The sequence below is a fragment of the Camelus ferus genome, chromosome 16, assembly GCF_009834535.1.
Source record: "Camelus ferus isolate YT-003-E chromosome 16, BCGSAC_Cfer_1.0, whole genome shotgun sequence".
Lineage (NCBI taxonomy): Eukaryota > Metazoa > Chordata > Mammalia > Artiodactyla > Camelidae > Camelus > Camelus ferus.
The window spans coordinates 919,582-937,596 of NC_045711.1; the positions used below are offsets into that span (position 1 = coordinate 919,582).

General features: G+C 43.6%; 1 protein-coding gene across 2 annotated transcripts in view; it reads left to right on the plus strand.

Annotated features, from left to right (window-relative positions):
• The first annotated feature begins 120 nt into the window (after window positions 1-120).
• ZZEF1 (zinc finger ZZ-type and EF-hand domain containing 1) overlaps window positions 121-18,015 on the plus strand; it is a 95,584-nt gene continuing 77,689 nt past the window's right edge. For both annotated transcript variants that reach the window (XM_032497948.1, XM_032497949.1), the window contains exons 1-3: window positions 121-607; window positions 13,476-13,620; window positions 16,716-16,910. In XM_032497948.1, the coding sequence (XP_032353839.1) occupies window positions 254-607; window positions 13,476-13,620; window positions 16,716-16,910 (694 nt within the window). In that variant the 5' untranslated portion in view covers window positions 121-253. The remainder of the gene's footprint in view (window positions 608-13,475; window positions 13,621-16,715; window positions 16,911-18,015) is intronic.

The following is an 18,015-nucleotide window of genomic DNA, read 5'->3' on the forward strand; positions in this document are numbered from 1 at the left end:
CGTAGACGTTGTGACAGAAGCACCCTTTTGGAAATCCGGCTGTCCTCGGCTGGCTGTCTCACGACAGCTGGTGAAATCCGCTTGACGGCGCCTTTGCGACAGCAGTCCTCGCTTGTCGGCGTGGAAGCCGGAAGCCGCAGCCGCCGCCGTCGTCCCCTCCCCGTCCCCGCCCGCCGGGTGCCGTCGGAGGTTGACAGGTCGTGGCGGGGAGGCGGCGGCGGCGGCAGAGCCGGGCGCCCGAGACGGAGACCCCATGGGGAACGCTCCGAGTCACAGCAGTGAAGACGAGGCGGCAGCCGCCGGGGGCGAGGGCTGGGGCCCGCACCAGGACTGGGCTGCGGACTCGGGCACGACCCCTGGCCCGGGCACCGCGGCCCCGGCGCTGCCGCCCGCCGCGGCCCTGCTGGAGCCGGCACGGCTGAGAGAGGCGGCGGCCGCGCTGCGGCCCACGCCGCCCTGCGAGTCTCTGGTGTCTAGGCACCACGGCGCGCTGTTGCGCTGGCTGGAAGAGCGGCTGGGCCGCGGCGAAGAGTCCGTCACCCTGGAGCAGTTCCGGGAGCTGCTGGAGGCTCGTGGCGCCGGCTGTTCGGGCGAGCAGTTCGAGGAGGTCAGGGCTGACTGGCGATTACGGGGCGGGGGCAGGGCGGTCGCCCCCAAGGGCGTAAAGAGGTGGGCGGTGGCTTTGGAGAGGCCGGGCAGGAACCCATAGTCTGCAGGGCAGGAACCCATACGGTCCGCAGGTTCCGAGAATAGGACCATGGGGGTGCCGGGACCCACATTGTGCGCTTCCAGCCTGTTCACTCCGGGAGACGACTGCGAATCTCTTTAACCTTTATTAGAGGTGTGGAAAGCCTAGGCTAGGCGGTTCTTGTTCGGGAATACTGGACAAGCCTAGATGTCTTTGCATGTTGCTGTAGTACAGACCTTTGTGCTGTTGCCTGACGCTGGATCAGCTGCTCTTTGGAGCTTCCTTATCACGCTCCAACGGTTTAAGGGCAATGTGGTGGGATTGAGGAAGCGGCCATGAAAACCATTCCGTTTTATTGGCCAGTGGGTTTTTGCAGAGCACCTTCTGAATCCAGTGTAGGCGCCGAACAAATGTCGGAGCAAGATAACATATACTGGAAATATTCACATTCTGAAAGCCATTCGTATAACGCAAAAACTAGCTTTTGCAAAATATATATTTATTTTTGGATCTTTGAAAAACCTCTTTTAGATTCATTTAAACCTCCCTAGAACCTAAAATTGATAGGCAAATAACAGGTTTCCCGTGAATACTTACAATTACCTAGTTTTGGGCATAATCACCAACATCATCTCTGTTAAGTAATTAACAGCAAGTTGATATGGCAACAAAATATTTTCCTTGGAAGAGATCGTAGAAACTATCTGTACCAAACACTTCATTTTAGAGTTAAGAGAACTGATCCAGCATGTTACTCTGTGAATCATTGGCAAATCTGAGGCTGACTCTCACTCAGATTTCTTGTCTTATGTCCCACTACCTCCTTCTTGGAACCCCATTTCTTTAACTCCACAGGGTTATAACAAAAGGTACTTAATTTGTGAAAATGGGTAAACCATGTAGTTTTTTTCAGTGTCGATGAAGGGTGAGTACATAAAGTCATAAACTGACAAGTACTTGTAATTCCTTTAAAAAGTGATGTGCACTTTAAAACCAGAGACTTTTAAAATATTTTAAGAATGTTTTCCTCTGTATGGCCAGAATTCATATAATGTGGTTTGTATGTTGGTCATATTAGTTGGTGAAAGGTCTCCTTTTTTTTTTAATTCCAAGAGTACACATAATACTTTGCATTCTAGTCCTAGGTGTATTATGAGAAAATGCAGCGGTGTCAGAAAGAGCTGTGCAGATCTCTTGAAGGAGTTGGCACATTTCAAAATTGTCCAAAAGAGAATAGAGAGAAACAATGTTTACATTGTGAGAGCTTCTGACTGGAATAGAGCTGCAGGTGGAGTTTACAGGAGTCCTGTATTGTAAAGGCCAAGAAGTCCTCGAAGTGTGGCCCAGAAATCACTCAAGGGCTGTGACATTGTCCATTCAGTCACTGAGCAAATATTTGTTGGGCACATATTGAGTGCCAAGCACTTTGATGACAGTGGGCAAAGCAGATACTTGCTCTTAAAGAGTACCTAGTACCGAAAGAGATGCACATTAACCTAGCAGTTATGGGTGGGGTGTTATCACCACAAGGAAAAGCAGAGGGAAAAAAATAGCAGGAGTGTTTAACCTCATCTAGGGTGTCAAGGGAGACTTACCTGAAGAGTGACATTTCAGCACGGAGTTGAAGGATGCAAGCAGCCAAGGAGCGGTAGGTGTTAGCAGTGTTTCAGGCAGAGGGAATTGCATGTGCAAGTCCCAAGTCCAGAGGATGGAGAATCCGGAGGCATGGTGTGGTGTGTCAGAGTTATAAAATTGCTTCAAGGGACAGGAAATCCAGTGCATGCTTTCAGCAATAAAGAAGCTTTTTCTGTAGAAGTCCAGGTAGGCAGTCCCGGATTGATACGGCTGTTTCACAGTTACCAGGGACCTTGCTCCATCCATCTTGTGCTGTCATCCTCCACAGTCACCTTCTACTTAGTGATTCAAATGACTCTTTCTGCTGTCGCTTTCCACATTCCCACCAGCGGGAAAGAGAGAGCCATGCCTCCTCTCATAAAGGCATGGCTTCCCTCCCGTTGGCCCAAACCCAGTCACGTGGCCACACTTAACTGCAAGGGAGGCTGGGAAAGATCCTTATTCCATGGCCGTATATTCAGCCAAGAATCAGGATTTAATTACTGAGGAAGAGGAGAACAGTTACTGGGTTATGATTAGCAGTCTTTGACTCACACGGCTAGGTCATAGAATGCAGCAGGAGGAGAACAAGGCTAGGAAGCAGGCAGGGGCCAGATTGTGGGAGTCCTTTGCAGCCTCTGTTGAACAGGAGTTTGCAGACGGTGGAGTTTGAAGCCAAGTGCCATGTTGGCTGTGTCTGCCTAATGGAGTACCAGTGGTGAAGGGTCAGAGGGACCCAAGCAGATCAGCTAGGAGGCTACTTTGACAGTCTAGGTAGGAGATTGGATGGCTTGGGCTTAGATGGTGGCAGCTAAAATAGTAGGCAGTGGTCAATTTTGAGAGCTATTTAGGAAGTAGAATAAGCAGTTCTTGAGACTTAGGTGTGGATAGAGGAGTAGAAGGAGAAAGAAGCCAAGGTTGCCTCCAGCATTACTGACTCCAGTGACGGGGAAGATGATAGTGCTGTTTATTGAAGGGAAAATCTGCATGAAGGGAAGACCTGGAGAGGGAAGGTGAGTTTGCTCTGGTACATGTTGAGTTTAATGCGTCCATGAGACAGCTAAGTCAGGGTGTCTCTTAGATGGTTGGGTGTCTGAGCCTGGAGCTTAGGAGAGAAGACTGCACGGGATACAGTCATAAGTTTGCACGCTGGAGTTTCATGAGAAAATAGCTGCATTGTTTCCTCTTATTCTGATGAGGGTTTTTTTTTTTTTTTTTTCAGTGACCAAATGTGGAAAAGACTGTGCTCTGTAAGAACTTACATCCCTTGAGCTAGTCCATGGACTGTTTAGCCTAGTTAAATGACCAGAGGTCATTTGGCCACTGTAACTAAAATATATGGGAAGAAAAATCTGTGAATGATTGTACCTTCTTTTTATGAAACACAGGATCATAGTAGTCACATACGTGGCGAAAATAAACATTAAGTAGTCATGAGCACAGCAATAAGAACTGACGATTTATGGAACGTTGTGAGTTTTTATTTTTATAAAAATTCCTGGGACAGTCTAGAGCTGTGTCACAGGGTATCAAATCCATGCACAGAATTTACCAAAGTTGTGCTTGGAAGTTTTCTTTCTTATGCATGTAATTATCTCACCTCGCTCTCTACAGTGTGCTCAGATCCATGGTATCTGATAATGTAGGCCCGCCATGCAGGGCAAGTTGGTGACAATAGCCACCAAGCCAAGGAGGAAACCAAGGACTCTGCAGAGTTCGGGGACTCACTTAAATAAGATTGGAAATTAAGTTTTGGTACTAACAGTCAAGTGTGGGTCTGCCGACTCCAGATCCTGGGCCCTTTTTTGTTTAAGGAGCTGATTCTCTGTGGTTATTCTTCTTTAGTCTCAAGAATACATAATTAATTCTTTAATTTTTCCCTTCATCTTAAGGGAGGCCTAGCATGGGTAATCCAAATGGGAGCAAAATCATCATGAATTTTTCTTGAAACCTATTTACCTTTATTAGATTTGGGGCAGGGGAAGTTGAGGCTTGGGTTGATACTAACTACGCTGATCCCCACTGGTTAACACTGGTTACTTGAAGAGACAGTTCTGACGCAAGGTGAAGGCTTAGGTAAGGCTTAAAAACCTGATTGAGATCATCTCACAGTGGTTGTCTTGTCTGTAACTGAAGAGTAACTATATTTGTAATATCCAAAAAGTAAGTATTAGCTATGTATTTGATCCTGTCCTTTAAAAATAAATCTGTCCCTTGACTTGAGTAAGTCTGTGTCTTAGTTAATTCTACATCTAAGCTTCTGAAAATGTATTATGGTATTTTAATTCAAGTTTTGTGAAACAATAATAAAATGTTTTTATGGTAGCAACTAAAATGATAAGCTATTTCCTTTCATTCATTTTATGAGAGTGAGCATAGTAGAGCAGGTTCGCAGTGGTATTTATTATTTATTAGTACAGTGCTAAGAGTTTCCAAGGTGTTTCATGTCGGTTCTTTGGGGTCCTGTTGCCATCCATGTCCACCCAGCTGTCTTGCCTTCACATTCCTGTAACCTTAGTTGCTTGAAGTAATGTCCTAAAGAAGTTCTTGAAGTGGAACCAAGGACCAAAGTCTGAAATGTTATCATTTTATAGTATTACACACCTTTTCTCTTGGTGGGTGTGGTCCATGCAGAAGGACTCTTTGATTTGCTCACAGGGAGCAATATTTAATTTAATGACTCCTATGTAGAAGAAGAATAGAGTTAAAATTAAATTCTTATTTGACATCAGGGATTAGAGATTAGATATGGTGCTCTCAATAAGATATGCTTCCAGTGAATGATGTAGACTAGAGCAGAAAAAAGTGCTGAACACAGAAGTGATAGCAGGTGGCTTCAAGGTGAGCATTTAGTATGAATAGGGCTTATTTTATCAATTTGTCTTATTAGCTTTGGTGGTGCCTATTTTGTAAAGTTCGTTGGGTTGTGAAGTCTGAGGGAAGGACCATTTTCATTCATTTATTTATTGTCTTAGCACAGTTCTGGCTCACAGCCAGCGCTCAGTAGGTGTCTTCCCTGTGGAGCTCTCAATTTGATTTGACAGATTGAATGTGGTACAGTCCTCATTCTCCAATCTCATGTTTTACATTCGAACTGTAACCTTTTAATAAGAAGATATTTCTTGACATTGGAGGAAACAGTTAAATACAATTTTAGTGAAAACTTAGGTTCTTAGTCACTGTTGGGTTTAGAGGAAATTTAGAGCAAAATGTCATCTTGGCATTATCGTATCAGAAATAATTATCATGTCAGTTAATTTAAAATGGCCCTGAGCCTGAGAACTATGCGAACAGAATTATGCAGATGTAATTCTCTACCCTTTCAAGACAGAGTGTGAGAGATATGCGTCTGTTCCATAAAGAGGAAGCTGACTACAAGCATTGCTTTTCCTCAGCTTGAAGCCTGTAGGGGCTCTCCACTGCCTGAGGGACAAGTACATATTCCTCTGAATGAGTGGGAGCCCACAGGCTGGCCCCTGTGCCTGTCTGACCTCATCTACTTCTGTCCCCTGTGGGACACCTGCCTTGTCCTCTGTGTAGACCTTGCTTCTATCAGTTCTTCAAGATTCTCTGCCTTGGTACCATCACCTGGTCAGGACCAAGCCTTCCTTGTGGCATTATTCAGATGGCTTCCATAGAACTGTATTTTCAGTGCTACCCTTGAGGCTTTTGTTTCCTGTTCTGTGCAGGTCACTTAGCCCTTAGAGCACGCTGTCTGGCCTTGCTCTGCCACGGGGTTGAGGCCTCCTGCCGCCTTCTGCACTACTTCCAGCCCGCAGGAGGTCTTCAGTAAGTGCTGGCCATCGACAGTGATGAGGCAGTGCAGAGGAGGCGGGTCCTGGGAGACCTGGAGGTTATTCTGGGCTCGTGTGCTTCGCTGTGGGGGGAAAGATGGTGTTAGCTTCTTCTGGAGAACTTCACGATCCAAGAGAGCTATAGAGGAGAGTTCCCAGCTCTGTTTTGCCTTTCTCTGATTTCCAGAACACCACTTCATCAGGTACTGCCTTGCTTTAGAAACCTCAGTGGCTCCCCACTGCCTTCAGCATCAAGTGTTAGTCTTGACATGCAGGTCTCTGTCCCCGTCCACTCTGACCTCCCAGTGCTCTGGAGCCAGCCAGGCCCATTCACTGTTTCCCATCTCTGGGGATTTTGTCCTTTGCTCCCTTTCTCCCCACTTCAGCCCTTTACTCCCTCCTAAGCCCTCTCCACTTTCAGGGACCACATAGAAGCATTTAACAGTAGCATGGGGGTTGGGAAAGGCTTCACCGAACCAAGGCTTGAGAGGCTAGAAGAATTTGCCAGGCAAAGGAAGAGAAGGATATTCCTGTTGAAAGGCACCACTATATTGAAGTGAGAGAGAGCAAACTTTGAGGAATGATATTCCTTTGGTACCTGGTCTAGAGTCTGAGTTGGCTGGGACCTTAGTAGCCATTGTAGGCAACCTGTCCCCCCACCCCTTCCCTCCAAAGGGACCCCTTCTGTAACACCCTGGACAAGTGTTAGCCTGTTAGCCTGTTAACCATTATCAGCAAGTTTGCTGCTTTGTAAGTCTGCCTGTTCCACTGTTCTGTCTTAGACTGAGCTTGAGCCCTGGAGTCAGCCTGCTTGTGGGCAAATCGTTCCACCATCCTCAAGCCGTGTGACCTTGATTGGCTTACATGACCACTCTGGGTCTCAGTTGTCTCACCAATAAAATGAGCATAATGATAACATCTACCTTATATAGTTGGTATGAGGATTAAATGAATTAATTCACATAAAGCACCTAGAACGATGTCTGGCACATGCTTAATGCTCAGTAAGCATTGCTGGTGGTGGTGGTATTGTCTGTTGTTCTAGCTCTGCACTGGGATTGTTTGCTCCATCTTCTGTGTGACAGCCCCTTCAGGACTTCGCTTAGACATGGGATATGAGACAGTCTTACAGATGAGTAAACTGAGGCCTTAAGTGGTTAGGTGACCCTCTCAGCCAACAAGGGGCAGACTGGGACTGGGCCTAGCTCTTTTGACTTCTGATGGACTGTGCTTCTCCCAAGTTGAACCAGTGTGCAACCTTTGTAGATAAGCTTCCTGCATTGCATTTTGCTGATCTGAGCCCACAGTTCTGGTCTGTGATGATTTTGGTACATCCTCTTGTGTGCACCATTGTCTTGATCCTAGTAGTGGTTAAGATGGTTAAACAGGAATGGTCTGAGCCCTGCCCTGAGACCATAGCAAATGGTTGGAAATCTGCAATCAGCCAGCCCTGCTTTTGTGTCTCTTTGTGAGATGGGTCGGTTAATAGCTTTCTAGCTTGTGTTAGTAGCTCTTTGCAAATTGCTAGGCACGGTCTTTGTTCATGAAACCTTTGGATCCTCACAACAAGCTATGAAGGATGGTTGGGTGGGAAAAGGAGTTGAGACTTACAGAGGCCAAGGGTCTTGTCCCAGGTCTCACAGAACGTAAGAGGTCAATCTGGCACTGTCCTCTGATTCAGATTTCCTCTTAGTCTCACTGTATTATTCTTTTTATATCTTATGTGCTCCTTAGTATAGTGCCTGCACTTGAGAGCTGCCTGAGCTCACAATAGTTGTCATGTGGATGGCAAAGCACGCAGCGGGTGTGGCAAGACGAGACCTGACTCTGGTGGGGTTGCTGTCTGCATGAAGAAGGGGGTTGGCTCCGTGGAAATCATGGGCCTTGCTCTGTTTGTAGAGAGACGAAGGTAGACTTGCTTTACTTTACACCGTTAGACTAGACCTGGTGTATCAAGTTGGGTTTTGGGCCCCACATTCCAGGACAATGAGTTTCAATCTGTCCCTTCAGTGGGTTGGAAATCTATTTAGTGAGTGTTAAGCTGCAGATAAAAAAAAAAAAAAGAAAAGAAACAGAATATAGTAGAATAGAAAATAATCAGGGTAGGTTATATCTGATAAGGAAAAGTACATTGTTTTTTTTACCAAACTTTTATATCAGTTATATGTATAGTGGGTCATGATACAAAATGTGTTTCTTATAGTGGATCAGCCAATGAAAGTTGAGAGGCACTGTTCTGAGGTTTATTGTCAAAGTGGAGGGGTCCCAGCGGGGATATCCAGAATGGAAATGAGACGAAAAACCTTACCAGACAGAGAACTGGTTGAAGGATGGAGAGTTTGAGGAGACTCAGAGGACCTGATCGCTGTTTTCAGAGATCTGCAGATGTGTTCAGAATGGCCCCGCAGGGTGGTAACAGCAAGGAGGCAGATTTCCATTTATTACACAGAGAAGAGAGATGCTGCTGTCAGAACTGGCCAGAAGGCGTGAGCTTCCCATCCCCAATGTCTGTCGCAGAGATAGTGGAGAAGGGGTTCCAGCAGTTCACAGGAACATACTTTATTTTAAGAGACATGTAGGTGCATTCCAATATGGGAGCTTTTGTAGATCTGGATGAGCAGCCTCATGCTGCCCTTGCTCCTCAGCCTGGTTGGTCAGATCAGAGATCTCTGTCCTTCTCTTCATCTCCTGCCCCTGCCTCCTTTCCACATCAAAAAAGTGTCAGTTCCCACAATCTGCCGTGCACTCTGTGCTCACACTCTGTCCCCTCTACCCAGGGAGGCCTTCACCTCCCCATCTTCATATGCTTACAAATTCCTGGTTATTCATCAGGCTCAGTTCAAGGGTCATTTTCTAAGGGTCACTTTCCCCCAAACACCCCTCCCTCTCCTGGGCTTCTGGCCTCTAGAGTGTCTGTCAGTTCCTGGTGTAGTGGTTGGCAGTATGGGGCCCCAAATCATACTAGGATTCAAATCCAGGCTCCATCATTTACCAGTACTGACCATGTGACCTTGAGCAAAATACTTAACCTCTCTGTCCCTCCCTAGTTAAGCAGTAGTACGTACCTTAGGGTTATGAAAAATACGCGTCGAGCCAGGTGAGGCTCTGCCTGATGCCTAGTAAATGCTCAGGAAATCTTAGCTATTATAGTTGTTTGTGCCGTTACTTCTGTTGTTATAATTATTGCACTTGTGACATTGCTGCTGCTGGTTTACAGATCTGTCTTCTAAGCTGTGAGGACTCGGGGGGCAGGGACTATGCCCTGATCATCCCAGTGTGCACAGAGCCAAGCCCGGGTCAGGTATATAAGGCTGCCTAGCAGGTGGTGGTGAGTAAGTGCTCAGTCAGTTGGCTTCTGTGAAACAAACTGAGTGTTAAGTGTTAGACTTTAAAACCTGTGTATTTCTTTAAGGACAATTTCTGAGTGTTGGGAAATTACATATTTGTTTGGTGAAGCTGCTAGTAATGCTGTTTTTTCTTTCCTCACCCAGAATGTCTTTTTGTTTGTTTGAAAACTCTTTTTATCATATCCATTAACTATTGACAGATCCACAGAGTCTGTTAAAAAATAGCAAAATGTCACTGTTTTTGTAGCCTTGCTTATATGGAATTTGTATCAGCCATAAAAGGCAGGAGTTGTGTGGGAAGTTGGGAACAGGCAGCACTTGAGACGCAAGTAGCGCTTGACATGTGGAAGTTTCGGTGGGAGTAGGACTTGAGTGCTTCCTTGAAGTTTGCAGAGAGTGAGTCTCAGTTTTAAAGTTGATGCTGAGTTAACATGGGTGAAAGGTACGGAGAACAAGTTTTATAGATGGAGGAAAGAGATGCAGCTAAGAGACACAGTTTCTGGACTGTGAGGAACTCCTGGCAGGGGTTCTCTGGTCAGGAGAATGGAGTTGTGCTGAAGACCTTGAGCTCTGGAGCCCTGGAGTCAAATACTCACTGTGTGACGTCGGGCAAGTTGTCTGACCTCTCTGTACAGCTATAAAATGGGGAGGTTAGTAGTAAGTCCTCTTGCTGTTGTGAGGAATAAATGATATATACATTGCTTAGAATTTAGCGAGTGCTCAAATATTAATTCAGAGCTTCACAAACCATGTGTCATCCCCAGTTGAATAGGTTACAGCTGTGCTAATCCCCTCAGACTTCGAGTCATACAAATATTATTATTTTCTCACTGTGCTATAATGTGAAAGTGTTGGGAGGTCGTTATTATGGGTACTGTGTATTCATAGCACGGGGCCTCAGGGCAGACAGGCTGTGCTTCTGTTCTACCTCCTCCACACCCGTGGCTCTACTTTTTATATTAGGATGTGCTTTAAATTTCTTAATATTCATAATTTCCTCTTTATTATTACAAAAGCAACATATGTAGATTGCCATATTAGCACTATTAATATTTTGATATTTATTCTTTCGGGTATATATAGATCAATCTGTCTGTCTGTCTGTCTGTCTATGTTTTGGTACCAGTGTGGGAAGTACATATTTGCTTTTTGTTCCAATTAACCTGAGCTCAGTCTCTGATACTCTTCTGTGGCCTAGTTTTTTCAGTTAGTGGTCTTCACCTTTCCATGCCAGTTCATTTCTGTTTAATTAATCCTCAGTCCATATTCAAATTTGTCTGGTTGTGCCAGAAATCTCCTTCTCTGGCTGATATTTCCAGTGTATATACAGTTTTATTTAGAGAGGAGGAAGTATTAGACAGCTTTGAAAAAAAAGTTGTAAAACTATTCATCCAGTCAATCCCATGCTTAAAGTGGACACTTAGTAAAGGTTTTTCTGTTTTGTTTTGTTTTTACCACTCCCATAGTCTAGAGGCCCTGAGACTTGGGCAAAAAGCACTAGTCCCCTGCTCTTCGTCCCAGGCTCACTCCCTAGGAATAATCACTTTTCAGTTCTTGAGTTCAGTCTTTAGTATTTACCTCTGTGTCACCAAATGTATGTTTATATTACTTCTTAATGAGTTTTCAGTTCCAGGCTTTATCCTTCTTATTCCCAGTGTAGAAGATGAGGCTTCAGTTGTCTTTCGCCTTCCTGTCCTTGCCCCACCTGCACATCTCCTGTCCTCCAAGTAGATGTGTTTCACTTCTGTTTAGATTGCTCTTGATGTTTGTGTTGTTAGGATTTTGTAAATTCTGTACGTAGCTGAGCCATGATTATTTTTTCTTACACATCTTTTTATTTTCTCTGGAGTTAACAACTGAGTTGGTCCTTTTCTTTTGGTAAATTTTTTTTGTCTTTTATCCTTAATTGAATCTTAGGTTCTTTGCTAGTTGTCTAATCTCTTCTAACACAAACATTCAGTATGTTCAAACACATGAATATTCTGTCGGCTTCATCTTCCCAAAGCCCCGTTTGCCAGAGCCTTTGGAGCTGCTTCAGTCCGGACCTGATGTTCTCTAGGTCTGCTGTGCGGTTGTCGTATTGGAATAACCCTGGGGATTCATTTGCTCTCTTGGTCAGGTCCCGTTCTTTCTCTTCCATGGCATATTCCTTCATTCTGGTGGCCACATCCTCTAGTAGCCTTCTGAATAAAGATGGGTCAAGTAGTTCATTTTTGGAGTGCCTTGCATGTGTAAGAATGCTTCTGTTTCGTTCAAGGTTGATGTATGTTGGCTGAGTATTGACTTCTGGGGTAGAAAGAGTTCCCCCAGAATGCTGAAGGCACTGTTCCCATTGCCTTCTGGCTTCCAGTGTAACTGCTGAATCTTCGTTCTGATTCTTGACCTTTTACATGGAGACTGTATTTTCTCCCTGGAGCTGGGAACTTCTCTTTCCTTTCAGTGTTGTGAAATTTCATTATGGTGTACTTTTATCCATCATGTATTCATTCAGCCTCTTCCACCTCAGAACTCATAGCCTTCAATTTGGGGAAATTATCTTGAATCATAACAATTGTGATTTCCTCCCCTCCATTTTTTGTGTTCCTGTTTTCTGGAACTCATTATTTGGATTTCAGACCTCCAGGACTGGTCTTCTGATTTTTCTTCTCTTTTCTTTCCCAGTTTCCATCATTTTGTCTTTTTGCTCTACTTTCTGGGCACTTTAGTCAACTTTTATCTTCGAACATATTGAGATTTATCTTCCAAAATCTATTGAGCTTTTTTTTTTTTAACATTTTTTATTGATTTATAATCGTTTTACAATGTTGTGTCAAATTCCAGTGTTCAGCACAATTTTTCAGTCATTCATGGACACATACACACTCACTGTCACATTTTTTTCTCTGTGAGTTATCATAACATTTTGTGTATATTTCCCTGTGCTATACAGTGTAATCTTGTTTATCTATTCTACAATTTGGAAATCCCAGTCTATCCCTTTGCTTGAGCTTTTCATTTTGCTGTGATATTTTAATTTGCAAGAGCTTGTCAAAACTTTCTGAATAGACTTTTTAATACTAGCATCCTGTTCTTCCATGATTTGCAGTATTCTTTTTTGTTATCTAGTGGTGCTGGTGGCCACAAAACCTTGAGCACGCTAAAACCCACCAATTGTACACTTTACATTGTATGGTATGTGAATTATACCTCAGTGAAGCTGGTATTAAAATACTTTTAAAGATATTTCTCAGACGATATTAATGATAGACTCCTTTTGAAGGAGGTAACAGTGCAGGTAGAAAGGAGAAGAGGAATACTTTGTACTGCTCCTGTGCTTTCAGTATATTCGGCTCTGTTCCAGTGTTACTTCATCCAGGCAGTGGTCTGTGGGTTTGGTAATATTTGCTCCATCGCTCAGATCAAGAAGCTGAGGCTTATGGAGGCTAAGAAATGTGTGTAAAGTCACAAAGCCAGTTGGTGACAGAGCAGGATTCAAGCCAAATCCCGTGCTGTTCCCGGTTCCCCAGATGGCCCAACATGGGCTGGGAGCAAATTACATTATGGTTAAAAGTTAGTGAAAACGGGGCTGTGAAGTGGATAAACCCAGTTAGCTCTGGTGTCCAAAGAGCTTTAAAAGAAAAAGTCCAGCTAAACCTGAGATGCTACTGTAAGCCAATTCTTTCTAATTCTAGCTTTGTATTTGGTACTTTGTAAACAGTTGGAAAACACTTTTATTCAAGTTGGGTTGATTTACAGTGTTGTGTTCAGCTGAAAATTTTTGCAGTGATTGCTTTCTTTTGAAATATTTTGGGGAAAGGGAGATTTCTCTGTTGAAAGAGATGAGATGATAAAATTCTGCACGCATATAGCAATACTTATATACACACATTCCACAGAGCATTGTGAGTTGCTATCTGGAATTTATGTGTTCTTTGAATAATATATATGAACTCTTATCACAACAATAACAACAAAAATCGCTGGTCTTAGAAGTGTCAAAAAAAATTCAAGATTTGAAACAGACCTGATTTTCTTGCGTCTCTGGTCTTGTAGGCCTTTGCCCAGTTTGATGCAGAGGGTGATGGTACCGTTGATGCTGAGAACATGTTGGAGGCCCTCAAGAATTCCAGTGGAGCTAATCTTCAGGGGGAGCTGAGCCACATCATCAGACAACTGCAAGCCTGTTCTCTTGTTCCAGGTAAGGCTGTCATCTGAGTACTGAATTAAAGAACGCTCTCTTAGATCCCAGATGAATTTGCTGTGATGTGGGTTGTAATGAGACAGGCTTGTGGGCCCCATGAAATAAACATGCTTGTCTCATAGTCTTCGTTAAGCTCATGATCTGAATTAGCGTTCAGTGTAATCATCTCTCTTGTTCCCCAAAACAGTGGGGGTTGAGCAGTTCTCCCATTCTTAGGAGCCTTTGTCCTGAGACTACCTTCCTTAGTGGATCTTTTTATTTTGCTCTCTCAAGAAGTATTCCCTGGATCCAGGTGTATGTTCTCTGAGCATCCTGCATTTGTTTTTTGCTACATAAGACCATTGTAATTAATTAGCTGGTTATTACTCACTTACTTCTAAACGTCTGTCTTCACTCTTATCCTGTGAGCTCCATGAGGGCAAAGGACCTTCTCTTTTATTTCTGCTGTGTCCTCACATTTAGTACAATTTTTGGCACATGGTGGGCACCCACTGATTTTAGGAAGCTGTCACTCTGAAATTTAAGCAAGAATAAAAATAGCTTAAAATTAAGTATTACTTATTCTACATTGTACCTATGAAAAAGCTTTGTCTATGTTTTGGTATGGTTTCTTTGGGGAGCTCAGAAACAGTATCAAAATTACCCTCTTTTTTTCTCCTAGTGAAAAAACAGTTGAATTTGAAAGGAAAAAAAAACCCTTGTGTATCATTCTTTTGGTTCAGTTTATCTTATCTGAGAGCCTTTCCTGCTCTGTGCACTTGGTGTCATAATACTTGAGCTAGGGCAGCAAGACGGCAGATAGACTTGATAAATACATAAATGTAACTCTGGTTGTCCTTGACCTCTCTGGCTTCTTGCTGAGGATGTATTGAGCTAGGGCAGGATGGTTTCTCTAGCTTAATAAAGAATGCCGATTTCCACCCTTCCTCAAATTGTCTTTAATTATGTAATTTTGTTGTTGTTGTTGTTAATGGAGGTACTGGGGATTGAACCTAGGACCTTGTGTATGCTAAGCATATGCTTTACCACTGAACTATACCCCCCACCCCCTAATTGTATAATTTTTATAGGCTGCCTGTACATGTTAACTTTTCTCCTGGTCTAATGACAGTTAAAATTATGCTTTGAATTATGCTTAGCTAACTTATGTCTTGGTTACTCCCGCCTCTGCGTTAACCAGCATGCGGCTAGCACGAGGAGCTTTATTTGGACACCTCAGAGAGATGTTCTGGGAGGAGGGGAAAGGAGTGGAGACCAGGGAATTCACCACTAGGTAATACTTAGTGCACCGTTGCTCTGGGTGATCCTGAGGAGAGAGAGAGATTCTGTTACAAAAACTGGGGATCCAGATCCCAAGGTGCTTACCCAGCAGGGTCATGACTTAGGACTTTCTGCTCAAATTTTTTAGCAACAGCTAACTTAAGAGAGTTGTTTTATTGCAGTCCTTGGGCAAACCTTGGTGAGCTGAGCTCACCTCCCTGGTGGGATCTCAGTTTCCTAGATCCTCTGTCTAACCCAGACTGACACTTCCTCCTTTTGTGTCTCACTGCATGGGTGCTGAATGTTTGAAAGAGAGACAGCACCTTTACCGAACTCACTGCTTATGTCGGCATATGACAAAAGTTTTCCCATTATAAGAATCAGTCTGTTTTTTCGCACAAGTTCTGGGCCGTTCAGTGCAGCATCAGTAGCCCCATCACGTGAGGTTTGGGTATTACTCTGCGAAGAGAAGAAAAACTGTAAGAGCGGGACAAGGATGGCACAGACTTCTGAGTCTTGGGAAATCTATGCAGCATCTCCTGGTTTTTGTGTAGGGGCCCGAATCAAAATGGGCTGCTTCAAGTGCGTAATTTCTCTTCATGTTTATCTTAAAAAATCAGTGCGAAGTTTCATTCTGCTTTAATGTAACCTGTTGTTTTACACTTAAGAGCAGTTTCTCCCACGGACTTCTAGAGTCTTGCTCTAGGCGCTGCTTGTGTAGGTGTGTTCGGTTTGTGAAAGTTCATCAAGTGATGCAATTATAACATATGTACTTTTTGTTATGTATGTGATGGTTAATTAGAAAGTAAAACAAAACCAAAAACAAATCCTCCCCAAATCTACAGGCATATCTGAACTCCACGAAAAGCTGCCACGTTTATTCTCTCTTCACTTAACCACCTGGATCATGTGCACCTCAGTTCAAAGCATATTATTGTAGGTTCTGAGGAGCCACGGAAGGATTTGAAACAGGGCAGACATGCCTGTTTAGTGTTTTTGTAAGATTACTCAGGTTAATGTCAGACAAAATGCTGCCAGAGGAGCCCCTTAAGATCTCTGGGTGGGTTGAATGGGCGGTGTTGAGGCCAGAGCCTGGGCCGTGGCCAGAGGGATGGACAGATGAGGGAGACTCCAGATGAGACACACTGGAGAGAAAAAGCTGAAATGGGGGAAGGAGCACTCGGAGGGAGTGCGAGGGGCTGTTTCCAGTCCTACCCCTTTTTTGTTGTCTTGGTGTGTCCCTTGAACCTCATTTTCCTCAGTTGTAAAACAAGGATACTGGTACCCTTGGTGCCTTCCCCACCCCCACCCCCACCACCTTGTTGTGAGGACCGAATGAGATGATGTGTGTGGAAAGACCTTATAAACTGAAAAGTGCCATCAGGAATTGTGGTCAGGGTGATGGTTGTATTATCATTATTGTCTTATGTTACTTAGTATAAAAGCAGTTATGCCTTTAGTCTCTCATGTGACAAACTTTATTCCTAGCCCATATTCTGTATGGAAAACTTCTTTAAAAACTTCTAGTTATTATTTAAATTTATAAATTAAACTTATAAAAGTTTAAAGCTTAGATTGAAACAGATCATTTTCCTAAGTCTGCTAAAATTCTGTTAAACTAAAATGAAATTAATTTTTAAATTGGGATTACTACTGATTCATTTCTTAAAAGCTTCCTTAGATTTTTGAATGATTAAAGCTGAAAATATCAATAAAGAGTCTTAATGGCTGCTTTTAATTCAGCCAATTCAGATAGGTCGCCAGGCAGGGGATGTGGAAACTATTGTGGTGGGTTCCTGCAAATACCAAAAATGGATTTTTTTTCTGCTTAGGTTTCATAGACATATTTTCAGAGTCCAAGGAGGGCCTGGGTGTTCACTCGTCCATGATTCTGCGCTTCCTGCATCGCAATCGGCTCTCCAGCACTGTCATCCCCTACCCCCTGCTGGACCACTGCAATAACATGTGCACCATGCGGTCTTCTGTTCTGAAGGAGTCTCTGGACCAACTGGTACAAAAAGAAAAGGGTACGTGTGCAGGGGTGGGGGTTCCTGCAAATGCTTGCTCGTCGTGTTTTCCAAATGCAGTATTTATTGAAAGGATGAGCCAACACTTCTCCCTGCTTTTATTTCTGAAAAGATAATAGTGATCAGTTTGTAGCATAAGAATGTGATCTGCCCTCCCTCCCCCTCCCCTTCCTCTCCCCTCCCCCATCCCTCTCCTCCCTCCCCCTCCTCTCTCTCCTCCTCTCCGTCCTCTCCCTCTCAGTCTCTTCTTAACACAACTGGCTTCTTGTCACTCAGGTCTCTGCTCAGATGTGACTTCAGGGAAGCCTTTCCTCATCACTCTTACCTAATGCCCTCACCCCCACCATTCCCTGTGTAATGGCCTAAATGGCACTTATTGTCTGAAATTGTAACAGTATTATTTACTTGGTTTTTGTTTGTCTGGTTTGCTTCATTATCCTTGGTGCCCAGAACTGTGCCTGCCACACAGTAGGTACTCTGAACAGCTGTTGAGTAAATGAAGGAGGGAAACCACTACAGACTCACTCAGCGACCACAACAAAAGTTGATAATTTTTGGCAGATCCGTGGAACATAATGGAGTCCAGAAACAGACCCAAGTCCATGTGGGAGTATAGTTCTGGATTCAGTTAGCATTACACGTCAGGAAGGAAATGGGAATTCACCAACAAGTTGAGTTAGGGCAACTGGTTAGCCATTTAGAGAAAAAAATAAAACTAGATTTTTAACTTACTACATTCACTGAAATAAATTTCAGATGGATTGAAAAGTTCAACCAGAAAGAAAGCTGTAAGTGTGCTAGAAGAAAGTAGTTCCCCTTTATAAAAATCTTGACATAGAAAAAAACCTTTCTAAGCAGGACGTGTAACTCAGAAATGACAAAAGAAAAGATTAATAAGTTAGACTGCATGCAAATGCAAAGTTTTGTATAGTGAAAAAAAATACCATAAGCAGATTCAAAAGACAAGTAACATTTTAGGGAACAAGAGTATATTTTGTAACGTATTGTGACAGACTCAGTTTTTCACTAACTCTGACCTTGGGCAATTACTTAATTGCTTTAGTTTCCTTATCTCTAAAATGAATTAATATGTAGAAAATGTGTA